The sequence below is a fragment of the Dermacentor variabilis genome, chromosome 8 (assembly GCF_050947875.1).
Source record: "Dermacentor variabilis isolate Ectoservices chromosome 8, ASM5094787v1, whole genome shotgun sequence".
Lineage (NCBI taxonomy): Eukaryota > Metazoa > Arthropoda > Arachnida > Ixodida > Ixodidae > Dermacentor > Dermacentor variabilis.
Window position 1 is genome coordinate 15,640,003 of NC_134575.1, and position 14,642 is coordinate 15,654,644.

The 14,642-nt window shown below is 47.9% G+C and overlaps 1 protein-coding gene across 1 annotated transcript; it reads left to right on the top strand.

Moving 5' to 3' along the window:
- Nucleotides 1-2,686: 2,686 nt before the first annotated feature.
- Nucleotides 2,687-10,699, top strand: LOC142589697 (uncharacterized). Its single transcript, XM_075701242.1, has 4 exons — nt 2,687-3,288; nt 6,344-6,770; nt 6,912-7,120; nt 9,087-10,699. The coding sequence occupies exons 1-4, from the start codon at nt 3,010-3,012 to the stop codon at nt 9,690-9,692; spliced, it is 1,521 nt and encodes a 506-aa protein (XP_075557357.1). The 5' UTR covers nt 2,687-3,009; the 3' UTR covers nt 9,693-10,699.
- The last annotated feature ends 3,943 nt before the right edge of the window (nt 10,700-14,642 follow it).

A 14,642-nucleotide genomic window follows, 5' to 3' on the forward strand; every position in this document is an offset into this window, starting at 1 on the left:
ACCTTTCGGACGCCAACTTGGTTCACTGGGTATGTGGCACTGCTTATGTGCCTCTCTTCAATGGACCTCTCCGAAGTCAACTTAGGTCGCTGGGTAAGTGCGGCCATAGGTATGGGCCGCTCTTGAATGTGCCTGTATGACGCCAACTTGGGACATCGGGAAGGCCCTGCTGGACATGTTCTTCACTGACCAAAAAAAAAGACAAAATTTGTCCGGTGTTGGGCGGAATCAAACACGCGTCATACATAATCAGTCATCTTAATGTATATTTACACACGCGCCACACGCGGACTTCGTGGCGGTGCCGCCAGGCGGCACAGCGTCATAAGATAACAGAATGAAGGGCAAAAAGAAAACGACTATCGATCGCTGTATTTTAACACATTGTGCATGCGAACACAAGAAAAAAAATCGTGAGCCATTCCACTGTGTGAAAGTGGATGACCAGCGAAGCTGTTTAGCGCACTAGAACTAAGTATATATATATATATATATATATATATATATATATATATATATATATATATATATGTATATATATATATGTATATATATATGATAATATATAGTTATCGCCCGTGTCGTAGTTTTGTGTTTTCCGCTGCCCTCGCCTTTATTAGTGGTCAATATGATATGTTTAGCACACGACAGAGAGGTGACTTCGAATTTTGAACAAAGGTACAAACATATTTATTGTCCGGATCTGTGGTCATCGTGAGCATGAGTGAGTGAGTGAGTGAGTGAGTGAGTGAGTGAGTGAGTGAGTGAGTGAGTGAGTGAGTGAGTGAGTGAGGAAACTTTATTGCAGGTCCGGCGAGGACGCGAACTCGTCACGCACCCGGCTTGTCCCGCGTCGGGACCGGCAGGTCTAGCCCACCGGCCCGGTCGCGGGCACGCCGGACGGCCAGGATTTGTTTTTCTAGAGCGGGGCTACGCAGAAGCGAGTCCACATTCACCACACACATTCGCCTTTCACCTCTGCTATTAAATCTGTCCTTCACTTAAGGCAACGAATGGCTCATTCCCCCGTAAACGCCGCCTCCCCATTGCTGCGACAGAAGTGAAATACTGCGCAGGAACGATAAGCGGCAACGGAGCCGGCCGTTGAAGACTACAACAAACGCGCGTTCAGTCGCACGAACGTGTTCGCGCGGTTGGCGCCGAGAATTTTTTAACGGGCCATTTTGAAAAAAAAGTTGTACAAAACATTTTTTTCTTCAAAAAACATTTGTATTTGCCCTGGCGCTTGGGACCTCTTTGGGTCCCCGGTGTGACAAGGGTAGTTCAAGTGCGCGTTACAGGTCCCGAGCCAACAGAGGTGTGTGCCATTGAGCTTGAACCTTTTTCTGCACTATCACCAGGACAGGCACACACGATGATGGTTTCTGCACACAGACGCCACAAAACCACGGATCTGAGCCATGTACAGGGTGCTTTTTTAGCTGTACTATATTTTTAAAATTAGTAAAATATAAATCACAGTATACGTTATGTTTACCATTCGAGTGTACAGATTGGCAGCCTCTAGATAAAGAGCAATTTCCGCAATTACGTGCGTAATTAGCCAAGTTACGGTAATTAACATTCTAATTATCAGCAATAGGTGGCTACAGCTAGTGAGTACATTGGGGCCTGTCCTCGACGCTACCTATCCCAACGATTAAATTTTGAATAGCGGATTTCATGCGGGAGCTACACCAACAATTAGTTACCCTTGCCAGGCTCCTTGAAAGCGAAACTGGCTGGAAAAAGAGCGTCTGTGTCGTCGATGTCGCCCCCCCCCCCCTCCCCGCCTTTCGTCACGTCTCTGAGGTCACCTCCGGTCACCTGCCTGGGCCGATAGGGTCGCTCCTCGTGAGGGGCCATTGTAGGACTCGGGCCTGCCAGATAACTGAGCAGAATCTCATAAAGTTGTTACCACCACCTCCGGTTCCACCCGCCAGCAGCTTGCGTTATCTCCTTGCTGTGTCGTTGGCCTAGCGCTTCGATGCCGGCAGCTCGCCGACCGTTGGCAGATTGTCGGCGTTGTACAGTGGGACAGAGGCGCCGACACGAAGGGAAAAAAACTCGCCGACAGTCGGCAGACCGAAAACGGTGTCGTGTTGGCCTAGTGTGAATGAATGAGCCTTTAAAGAATCGGTCGACTGTACACCTCATACCCTCGGCAGTGCTGAAAGTTTCATTTGTGATCGAGCATAGCATGTTCAAGCCTCCTCCTGGTTGGGTAGCGGAAAAAGGGAAGAAAAGGAGAAGAAATTGATGGTGACAAAAGGCACGCATAAAAAAGATAACCAGAGACATTTATTACAGTCGTATAGCAAGTTCACTGCCTCTAAAAGAACCAAGAATGGCCCGCATGGACTGGCCTGGGGAGTATTTTGGACACAAACATAAAAGAATGTTTTCTGTCGATGCGTGCCAGACATCCCTCGATTGTCATTCTCGCGAGTTAGCCAGTCAGCCATCAGTCAGCAAGTCGGCCCGTCAGTCAATGAATCTCTCTTCAATATCCTGCCGACATGCATTTTATAGCTATCATCGTCGCGCCTTCTTCGTATCGTATTGTTCAAGGTCAATGTAATCTTAGCATATCGTCTATATCTTATCGAACCATCTTATCATCTTACCCTACGTCAACGCTACCAAGTGCTAGAGAGGCCTGAAGTTGCCATCACAAGTCCTCGTAGCGAGCTTTTATTGCGCATTGAGCGTCTGTAACGGCAAAACCGAGAAAGTTCGTTTCGGTTGCGAAGCCAGCGAGGAAAACGAGACGGAGTGCGAGGCGCTCGAGCAGGCGCGCACCACGTGGTGAGGCGAAGAAAAAGACGCCGTCGTGGCTGAGCGGTCACGCCGGATCGAGCTCTCCAGTCAGCCCAGGTTACACTTGGCAAAAGGACGCGAAGGAGTCAAAGAAGAAGAAAAAAGGCCTCCCACGCTGTTGCCCCCGAGGTCGACCCCAACGCCACGCGAGTACGCGACAAGCACTTCAGCCCGTGGCCGGCGCTGGTCATGTCCAGCGACCCGTACGGGGACCTGATCGGGCTGTTGCTGGTGCTGGCAGCCGTGCTGTTCCTGGCGGCCGTGGTGTGGCTTCTGGTGCGCAAGTACCGCGCCGAGCAGTCGCACAGCTTGGACTGCACGCTGCCCAAGCTGGCCAGCCCGATAGTGACGCCCATGACGGACTCCTCGCCGATGAAGGAGTACGACGGGCAATCGCCGTCGCGGGCTCTCGCAAACCAAGTGCAGAATGCCGGGGCACACCTGCCTCCAACCGTTGATACCATTCACGTAAGACCGCTCACCGCCATTTCCTATCTATCATCTATCTATCTATCTATCTATCTATCTATCTATCTATCTATCTATCTATCTATCTATCTATCTATCTATCTATCTATCTATCTATCTATCTATCTATCTATCTATCTATCTATCTATCTATCTATCTATCTATCTATCTATCTATATCTATCTATCTATCTATCTATCTATATCTATCTATCTATCTATCTATCTATCTATCTATCTATCTATCTATCTATCTATCTATCTATCTATCTATCTATCTATCTATCTATCTATCTATCTATCTATCTATCTATCTACGTCTGTTCAGTTTATTTCATTTTTCTTCCTTACTTGCTTCACTTCTGTCCTTCCTCCTCTTCATTTCTCTATTTTCTTAGCGAATTGTTTTCTAAGATTATTAAAAAAAAATTCTTTTATCTCAAAGTGAGTTCAGGTGAAGGCTGTGGAGCTCCGAAATTCGGAGCAATATACAAACATGCCAATGTAGCGGAGCAAGGGAAATGAAAAAGTGATTGTGAAACAATGCATTGAAGTTGATACGTATTGAAATGAAGAGCAATACGTTAACTCCAGTTCTAGCGAGGTGATATTATCCATCCTGTGATAATAACGAGTATGCAAGGCCTTTATAATGTTTTTCTGCGGTGCTAACCTTCGGGCGCCCACAGGCACTGGTCTCACCTTCTACATGTATTTAGTACAAGCGTGCCTGCCGTTTCATGGGCATTGTGTAGCGCTCGTCTGGCGGCTGGGCAGGCGCGCGCTCCAGAGCAGCCATCGCCGTATGCGTTCGAACGCTGACGAGCTTCGGGAAATTCTTTGTTTATCAGAAATAACGTACAGCGCAAAGGACCAGGACGTTATTTTTGATCATGAATTACCAACTAGCCCAAGCAACCACCCTAGTTCACTTTGTTTATCAGGTTCGAGCAAGCGTAGAGTCCAAGCGGCTGGCGTCGGTACATCGTGTCGGGAGCCGGTCAGTGTTCAGTGCCCGTAGCAACTCCCTGAGAATCGTTTTAACACCTTGCCGCCTGGACACCGCTACGTTTAGGCAATCGAGGGCTCGTGCTCACAAAACGTCTCTGATGTAAGTCCGCCCTCTTGCCTGCCTTCGTGTTCAGGCACGTAACACGTGATAGAACGATCGGCGCGATAAGACGATGATAACCACTCCGATGGTCAGTCACGGGCAGTGCGAATGTCAGATTCCCAGCTTCACCCGGGACGATATTTTGTGGCGGTCCCTATCACTTGATTCTATGCCACTCCTTATCATTCATCGTTCACTGTCCGTTGACCCCGTCGATCAAGCAGGTGGAGTGCCACTCACGAAGCGTGAACAGAAATGGCATTGTCACAGACTCATTACAATATCCCGGCCCAGCCTTATTACGATTGTGATATAGAATTCTAGCAGGGCCAACCCACCACTGTGACACTGTGGTCATTGCGGTCTTCTGGTGACCATCAAAGCCTTGGGTGCAATCTCTGGCTTCGGCGGTACGCAAATACATGCATGCACCTACGTGTGCGAGGCGGTTAGAGAACTCCAGGGGGCCAAAATAATGCTCGATTTCTGCCCGGCCACACCTCCGCAGCCTAGGTGCTGCTGCGAGGTTTTGACAGCGATAATATTAAGGCGAAAGCCTGAAGTGGCTCGTTGCAATGACTCATACCCGAAAAATGCGGCGTCTAGTGATGTGGTACGAAAAATATCATCATCCCCAATGGTTCATACCCCTATGAGCAAACAAAAAATGCAATGGCTCGTACCCTCCCTCCCCCTTAAGGCAGAGGCTACAAGCGCTCAGCAAAGAGAAGCGAACAGTGTATACATTCATTGAAATCGCCCATACAACACAGAGAACATCATAAGTTTCAATAAAGAACAAGCTCAAAACAAGCATTCGAACCGTCACTATAGCTTTGCGTACCCCTCTCGGAAGCACGCTACGGCCCAGGATGCTCGCCTGGTGAGAAACGAGGTGGGACGTGCGAAGCGGCGGGAGCAAGGCGTTCGGCCGCGAGTGCTGCGTTCTCCTGCTGAGAGGATGCAACGTAAATTCCAAGAGGATCGTCATTGGCGCGAGTCTGATCCCGCTAGACGAGCGCGCGAAGCCGCAGATAAGCGTCGAAAGCGAGCTGAAGAAGCCGAACTGCGAAAGCAGCGACGCGACGATGCGAGACGGCAACGTAGAGAGGAGGCCGAAGCTCGCTGACAACGGCTTGCCACACGTTTACTTCACACTGCGGCTCGCTACGTCTTACAAGAAGTCTGGCCCTCTCCGATCGTGTAATTTAATGCATTACCAAGTGTGCAGCGTGCTTTCGCCTCCATGTGTTACAGGAGTGCCACATGCTGCCCAAATTTTTAAACTTTGTGGCACGCAGTTCTTGTGTCGCCTGTCGCAGCTATCGTATTTACTTGCCAGAAAAAAGTTTCCAAGAAATAAAACCTCATTTGCCCTCACCAACGATTCACACTTAACAGCGATGGTCCCAGGCACGAGGCAAACCGAGCACCCATCACAAATTCATAAAGATGTTAAATTGTCTCGGCGTAGAAGAGTGGAGAGTGTAGTGCCTAGCATGTTGTTTTTACTATATTTTATCCAACGCAGATTAATCTGCACATAGTCGCCTCTGTATAGCCAGGTTACTGCCACGCCAAAGTTCCTCCGCTCGACAACTACGTATTCTCTTGTCAGTACCATTTCTCTCGCGTGATTTTTGACTGGCCGCGCAGAGAGAGCTTGCGAAACGCACAAATTGCTGCCTTGAGTCCTTTACACTTCGTTGCTCTGTTTAGAGCCCTTCCATCGGTCCTCGCGTCCTCCGCTCCACGCAAATGCTCACACGTTTGACAGCGATAGCAAGCTGGATATTAAGGGCTTTGGTTATCGATAATAAAGCATACTGGTATGATGACGGACGCATCCGTTCGCCGCGTGTACTCATCGACAACTTTGCGACAGCTTAAAACAGTGCCAACTGCAACAATACGGCGAAATCATGGTCATATTCTGCTCAGGTGCACGCGAAAGAGTCGTCGGCAGCGGGAGAATCGCCGGATCGGCTCGCCGAAAGCGCTTCGAAGTCCACCGTCGCATCGAAGTCCATTGTCGCTTCGAAATCGGACGCCGGGGCCAGTCGGCAGCTGGCGGTGAAGCCGCAGGACCACCCGAAGAGGCATGGGCCACCCGAAGGAGGGAGCCACTCCGGGAGTCGAATGAAAAGGAGGCACCGCCAGGATGTTTCAGAAACCGATGGTCAGAGGAAACCGCCGTCGGTGGCCAAGGAAGGGTTAAAGATGGAACGTCTGACGGCCACGGATCTCTCGGTTGCCGGAGATCATACGAAGCCGACGGCCAGGCTCAAAGAACACCACGTGTCCAAGGCGGGGCGAAAAAAGAGGGCCACGAAATCGCCTGGTGGTCTCAGCGAGAAGACATCTGTTGGTAAGGAAGCGTTTCAGCGTGAACTCGCTATGAACTGTGGGCAGCTTCATAAGATTCCATCTGGGCGGAATGCAGGCCACCCAGCGATTAATCCATTCATTTATACACAACCCATTTATTTATTCATTTACTCATTCACAGTCTCAACCAGGCGCAAGCAGAAACACCACCGCCAGGAGACGGATTCTGCTAAACCTTCCACCGCTAGCAAACCGGAAGTGGCGTCATCTGGTCCTCCTCCACAGGAGGTGGTAGATGTGACTGCCGGCACCTCGGCTTCCGGGATCGCTAGCACGGTTGCCACTCCCGCTCTTGTCGGCTTGGCCACCGCAAAGCACGATACCTCAGAGGTAACAGAGGTTCATCCTTAGTGAAGCAGCGAGAACGGGAAAGAGATAATTTGCGAGCTGCTTCACGCAGCTGCGGACGAAATCTTTGGGAGCTATTATGTTACAGGACAGCCCCGTGTATACACCATAATCGGAAAACGTACCTTGACTCCAATTTCTTCCACATTCCACCGCGAGTTCAGGACAGCGGCACACAATAGATTGACGCAGACGAGGCATTTCAATAACGTTCCTCGACGAAACCCTCACTGTCCCTTTCAGGAGCACATGCCCACTCCGATGCCCTCGAGTAGACAGTGAGGCGCACTGGTCATGAAATCTCGGGAGGAGCCCATAAGTGATGCTTGCCCGAAGTAGCATGCATTAATCTCGTACAACGCAACAAACAACCGTCAGGGACATGCAGAACAGGCAGGCACGAGCGCTAAACGCTGCCACCGTAGATGCTAGGTGGTCGAGCAGCCGAAGAGAGATTGATGTACGAAAATTATGGATGAAGCTGAAAGATTGAGGGAAAAGGCCGGCTGAGCAGATCTTTTAGGGCGAGTACGAAATAAGTGTAACATGTATTATATACTGGGTGGTGGCGGCAGGTACGGCTCTACAGTAATAAAACTGACTCAGCGAAAAGTTGATACAAGGCATGCGGTGTCCCACTGGTCATGAATATAAAAAGACGACCATGTGATCCTGACTGTGAAGCCTCGGGAAAAGGGCTATTATATATCATAGAGTTTCACACTATAATGACTAGAGGGAACTCTAGTGCTGTAATCGTTCAGTCACCGTGGGAATGATGGGAAGTACGTGGATTTGTCTGATCTTCGTGCTTGTGGATTCAGACGTTCTTGTGGCTTTGTTTATTGCGCTTTATATGCCTTCATTGTAGTAAATTTCGGACCAGTCTACACTTTTGATGTGCTGAAGACGCTGCGAACGCGCACGATCGCTACTTGTTGCAATGGTTCAGCTTGTCGAGGTGGCCAAATCGAAACGCGCCAAGCGTCTCAAAGCACTGGTTTGTCCGCGATAAATTTGTAAGGGCTTTTTTTGTCACTTGTCTATGCATGCGTGCATGGCGTAATGGTTTCAACATTGGGCTTCTGTGCTAGAGGTCCTGTGTTCAATCCCGCCGTCGGACAATTCTAATAAGGTTTATTTGATTATTTATTACGCCGTGCATTGCTGCAAATGACGAGTTTACAAAGTCACGAAGCCGTTTGAAACTAGAGGGACTAAGCCTAGGCAAATCCATGTACTTCCCATAATTCGCATGCTCGCTGAACCACCCCTCTTGCAGCTTACATAGACAGTGGCGCCAGAGTTCTTTCTAGTAATTATTGTATGAAACTCTATGCTCTAGGTGTTAGTGCTTTGGCCGTCTTCGCCGTGCATAAGGAGTTAGTCATTGTAATCCTAGCAAGACTGTTCGCATATTATGAATGTATGTCCTGCCATTGATGTCGCTCTTTATGAAGGCATACTATTATCATTACGCTTCCTTTGTCACACTTCACTGTTACAAGTCTAGATTGCCAGAACGGCGTCTATCTGAAGCAGTACAAGAATATACAGCGAATCTGCTTCGCTTGGAAAGACTGCATTCAGTTCTGCTGATGCAATCTGTAAGTTGTGATCACAGTGCCTGCAAAGAAACTAGAACACTCAATATTGCCAAAAACAAGCAACAAAGTTGCTGATATTTGAGAAGTGGTGGGAAAAAAATGGAAAGGGAGCGCCTGAGCAACGGGTTTCAACAGGAAGGCTTGCTTTGACCAACCATTGAGAAAGGAAGACCATCCTTATTTTCAAACGTTGGCGCCTAAATCCAACCTCACCTTACCTTGCTCTCTCATCTCCCCTGTAGAAGTCTAGACCTCCAATGACTAAAATCCCAAATTAACAGTTCATATTTACCTTGAATTGAACTAATCAGTAACACACCCCACTTCGACACAATGTGCAGGTTGCAGAGCGGTCATCAGTAAAGTCCGCTGAGAGATCGCTGCACAGGAAGACCAGCAGGCACGCCGCCAGCGCCAGCTGTACACGTGTCCCTGACGTCGTTCAAGACCCCGGGGGCACGCCAATCGCCGGTGGGCTGAATCCATCGGGGCCACCTGTCACTTACCAGGCAATCGCTGCTAGTGGCGAGGCTACGGCGCAAGACCACGTTATGCCGTCCATGTCAGCTGGAGCCGTCGAACTAACGCAGTCTAAAGACGCCTCGACGACTATCGCAGACGCTACAGCCTTGCCACGGGCATCGCTCAATCAGACCCCCGATAGCAAGCTGACGACGACGCCGACCTCGGCAGGTACAGATGACTTCAAGACGGCAACATCCTCGCCCGCACAGAAAGATGCTGGCACGGCGGCCTTTGGGTCAGAGGTGGACGCCTCAGCAGCAGCGGTAACCCCAAATGAGACCGGCATCGGGTCGCCCTCCGATATCCCCACAGCCACTGCCAAATCTGTATCTAACAGTGCAGAAGGCATCGCCAAGCCCGTGGCTGTAGCGACTGACGAGACAGCTGCGTCGCAATCCTTGCGCATCGCCGACAAAGATTAGGCGCAGCAGATTTGATGTATAGTCGAGGATCTGCAGTGCCTAACGGCAGTCTGGTTCCGGTAGTTATGTCGGCATAACCGTGCTTGACGACTACGGAATGCTGGAAGCAGCTACCCAGGCCAAAGCAGCTCTCCAGGCCAAGCTTCGGTGGTTTCTGGAGCTCTAACTGCGTCAAGAGCCTGCTCTCACGGCGCTGTTGTTGAAGCAGTGTCATTAGTTTGTTCTGCGTCTCCTCTACCAAGCCGATATATAGCGGATTTGTCTACGGCTTAGCGCCAGCGAAAGCTAAGCCCGGTAGCCACCGCCGCCCGCTTGCTTGGGGACCAGCTCTGAGTTGACGGAAGAGGACACTTTCAGCGAATCGTTTGACTACCACTCGGTTAATTGCGCACATTGTGTGATCTCGCAAACTGAATTTTATGTGCTCGGCATTTGATTTTGAACAGAGTTATGACGTGTATATTGTCTGTCTGCTTTAACGTCGTCTTCCATACTGTAATTCTGGTTTTGCTTGTGGGAATTGTCCTACAGAAGATTATCGCTGTGGGTTTTATAGCGTTTTCTTCCTTTTCGCACACGTCTCTTTCCTGCTTGTTTTGAGAAAACTTGGAGATTTTTCTGTTCTGTAAGTTTGCCCAGTGGCATAAGTTTTATTACATATGCATGCTGGTTGGTTGCGGCAATATTGTCACGTAGTAGTGACGGCGAATAAAGCAGAAAAACCGGGAATGACTAAACTAGCGTTTTATAGGGCGAGCTTGCGCCCTCAAAAACAGGCTACACTCAAAGAACGGCGACAGCGGTGAACACAGTCGGCGTTCGTCAAAAATTTGATAAGCGGGTCAAGCGCGTCAGCTTTTATACATGAGCTATCGAAGGCTCCAGAGTAATCGCTGGCGCCCGCGTCTCTTCCAGAAATTTCTACACAATTCGCGTGGCATATGCAATCAGATTGCACAAGATTATCGCTCAGGGTAATTTCTAAGAAGGTCCCGGTGCAGTGCCATTCCTGCTTCTGGACCCCAGCCCGACCGGCTCAGCCCTCAGAGCCAATACTTTTCCCATGGTTACGGATACGTTTTCCCTACTTCCCTTACCTACATTGGTCTATCGACTAGAGGCTGTTCACCTTGGAGACCTGCTGCGGATGTGGGTACGGTTCGGCACGAAAATCCCACTCCCTCCCTCGGATTTTCAAGGGCCGAGAGAGAGAGAGAGAGAGAGAGAGAGAGAGAGAGAGAGAGAGAGAATAAACATTTCTATTGGGTGAATGCAGCTTTGGAAAGGCGTCCTCATTCCAGTATGCCTTGAGCTCGGGCCGCGTCCTGGGCCCTCGCAATCAGCCGTTGCTGATCCTCGAGGTCGGAGCTGGCTCTCTCCCAAAGCTCGTTAGTGTGGTAAGGGTTCGGCGGATTTAATGGTGTTGCCCTGCAACACCCTACTATGTGCTTGAGGGACCCGGACTCTGCGCAGAAGCGGCATTGCGGAGAGAATTGTGTAGGGGCTATGAGGTGATTTCTGGTTGGGTGAGGGAATGTATTAACCTGTAGAGCTCAGAGGAATCGCTCCTGCTCTCTAGGTAGTGACTTGTGTGGGGGTGCATATGTTCTGCGGCTTAGCTTGTAGTGTTTTGTGATGTCTTGGTACGAGACTAGAAGGTGCGTGCGCTCGGGTTCAGATTTCTCGGCGTCGGCTCGGGGGGTCAAATCTCAAGCCACGTGGTTGGCGACCTCGTTGCCAGGAATGCCGCCTGATCAAGGGCCGACAGGAGCGCACCGGACAGCGCAAGAGCCGCACTGCTCAGCGAATATGGCTCAGCGTGGGACGCGCTGAGCGATAATCTTGTGTAATGTATAAAGGGAAAATGAGACATCCACCCGTTCGTAGCAATTGCTACAAAGGAAACCCATACGGGTTCCTCGAAAGAAAAGCCTCATAGTTGAAGAAAAATTCGTCCTGGTCCCGGACCAGGACGAATTTTTCTTCAACTATGAGGCTTTTCTTTCGAGGAACCCGTATGGGTTTCCTTTGTAGCAATTGCTACGAACGGGTGGATGTCTCATTTTCCCTTTATTCATTACTTCTCTCCACCTTGCGGGTTTCCGCAGAACTACTACGTCAATCTTGTGTAATGTGATATGCACATTTGTTAGTGAAAAGCGGTCAATATAGTAAGTAGGACTCGGTAGTTGGATCCATGTCTCAAAGCACTATGGCCCGAAATGCAGTGTCGTGGGATGTGGCCAATATTTGCAGATTCCTGCAAATATTCTCGAGACCTGATGCGCCACCAGACGCAAGCCGTGAAAACGAAAGTGCAGTGGCCATTACATCGAGCAATGCTCTTGAGTAAACGTGGTAATTTCTAAGCATTCTCTTCAGCTTTGCTCCCCAAGTGAAACGCTTCGAATCTAACGGCGGGAGCTTTACGAACTTCAGATTGGCCCGATTGTTGCTGCTCATCGAGGCAATGAGTCGTCCTCCTACTAGAGAAATCTTCCATGATTTCCATAGAGCTCGTCTAAGTAATAAATGCTCCGGTGCTTCGAGCTTACGAGTTATCCGCGCTTGGCGATGCGGACCGCAGGCCTCCCGGTCATCTCACTTTGCGGACGGCCGACGTGTCAAAATTAGAATGAAAATTAAGTGTTCCCAATGTTTGTGATTCTACTACTTGGCAGATTCCAATGACTTCCAAGTAGTCACGTTCGTCAAAAGGCACTCTTTAACCTTCCGTCTCTGTCAAATCGTATGCCCTTGTGGAATGTACAGCAAATTACTGTTTACCCACGTGTCAAGCTTATTGTATAATTCTTTGAATATGTCTGCATTCGTCCTTATTTTTTTTAATGATTCTTGGCCATGATGCTGTCTGCACATACGGGGTGATCATATTTAGGATTTATGGAATTTTAAAATATCACCTGTTGCAAGTCCCACAACTCCAGTCATTGAGCTGGATTGCTAAGAGAGGTGGATATTACCTGCGATAAATAATAATAATAATAATAATAATAATAATAATAATAATAATAATAATAATAATAATAATAATAATAATAATAATAATAATAATAATAATAATAATAATAATAATAATAATAATAATAATAATAATAATAATAATAATCATCATCATCATCATCCTGGTTACGCCCACTGCAGGGCAAAGGCCTCTCCCATACTTTTCCAACTACCCCGGTCATGTACTAATTGTGGCCATGTTGTCCCTGCAAACTATTTAATCTCATCCGCCCACCTAACTTTCTACCGCCCTCTGCTACGCTTCCCTTCCCTTGGAACACATTTCGTAACCGCAGCCGTTGAGCTTGTCAGGCGTAACCACATCGAATGAAGTTCTAGAATGACGCCGGTTTGGAGATATGCGCCATCAAACTTGCCATAAAAAAGCACAGTTGGTGAGCTTAGCTTTTTACAAAAATGCTATTTTATGCATTGAAGCACAAAGGTAACTGGAATGCCCGCGTCTTTCGTCCCAAGCTTGGGAAACAATATCTCCAAACTGGTGTCATCCTGGAAATTCATTTCAAGTAGATGCTGCGGCTTGTAAACTCGCCGGCTAGAATTAGTAAAATGCAATAAGTGCCACAACGTAAATAATTAAGAAGGTACCTAGACCTTTTTTTGCTAATTAGTGTGAAATGTGTTTCAATTTTTTGCGCAAGTGATGTCCGCCTCTGTGAACTATCCCACTCAAGGACTGCGACTATGTTATCTGCAACAGACGATTTTTTAAAAATTCCATAAAACTTAAAAATGATCATCCTGTATAAGTGACTGCGAAGATAATGTTTCTTCTAGAGAAATTTTCGAGAAAGCCTGGGGAAAACCTGCAATTGAGTGGGGCAAATCAGGAGAAAGGAATTGTACCAATTGAGCTGTTGTTGCTTGCTAAATGAACTTTTGTGTTAACCATGAACAGGAGGTCCCAATTCAGTTTTCACTATGGGACCTCCTTCTGTATACTTCTACCTGTGTATTATTTTAATGTAATAATAAAATTGATTGATTAATTGATTGAAAGGCTGGACGAAGATCCAGCTTTCCCCAGCTTTTGTCGGTTACGTGAACATCACCCTGGCGTCGACGTTGAAGCAAAATTGATTCTGACTTTGCCTTTCGTTAGGTTTTCTCAACGTTGCGTATCCAAGAAGCGCTGTTTTTGTTAGTGGTGATGATGATGACGACGGCAACTGTGACTGTGAGTGAAACTAGTCCTGTGTTTTCTTTTTCGATAGGTGTCCTAGCTTTTCAGGATAAACCTTGACCAATCCGCTATCGGAGGTACGCATTATTTCTGCCTGGTAACAGCGCCATAAAGGAGAATGCTGAGTGACAGAGGTGGACGAAGGGCCGGGAAAGACAATGGGAATAATAACGAGACACTCAACGATCACTTAACGAATCCAAAAAAATTCTGAAACTATATATTTTAAAATTAAGTATTTTCCAAAATTCCATATAAACGTCAGAAACTATCAATTTATTCCTTTTTATTTCGTCATTCATTAATTCAAATAACTTTACTCAGTGCTCTGCGATTTGGTGGGGTGGGTCTGGACCCCGCCTAGGTTTCAGCCAAGGGTTGTTGGCCCTTGGCAGCTTCCTCGGCTCGCTGGACGGCCCATTTTTATTTCTTGATTTTAAATTCTTGTATCTCAAAATTCATTATAGCTTTCGTTTTAATTTCTGCACTTACTTTTTTTGTTACCGATGGTCCATGGTTATAAGTTTTATTTTGGCTGCAATCTTATTTAGAAGGCTTGTAAAACCGTCTGCTAGGGAGCTCAAACCTCATACTGGGAAGGACACATCTAGTATGGGGGGGGGGGGGCATTGGCACCTCGAAGTGGGTATGAGCCATTGTTGTTTTTAAAAATGTATGCGTGGATGGCATACACCTCAAAAAGAAGAAGAAGAAGACGAAGT

Bases quoted from the DNA above. Each gene is read 5' to 3' on its own strand.
- LOC142589697 (XM_075701242.1), top strand. From the start codon at position 3,010: ATGTCCAGCGACCCGTACGGGGACCTGATCGGGCTGTTGCTGGTGCTG. The intron at 3,289-6,343 runs GTAAGACCGCTC...TATTCTGCTCAG, and splicing joins CAACCGTTGATACCATTCAC to GTGCACGCGAAAGAGTCGTC. The intron at 6,771-6,911 runs GTAAGGAAGCGT...ACTCATTCACAG, and splicing joins CAGCGAGAAGACATCTGTTG to TCTCAACCAGGCGCAAGCAG.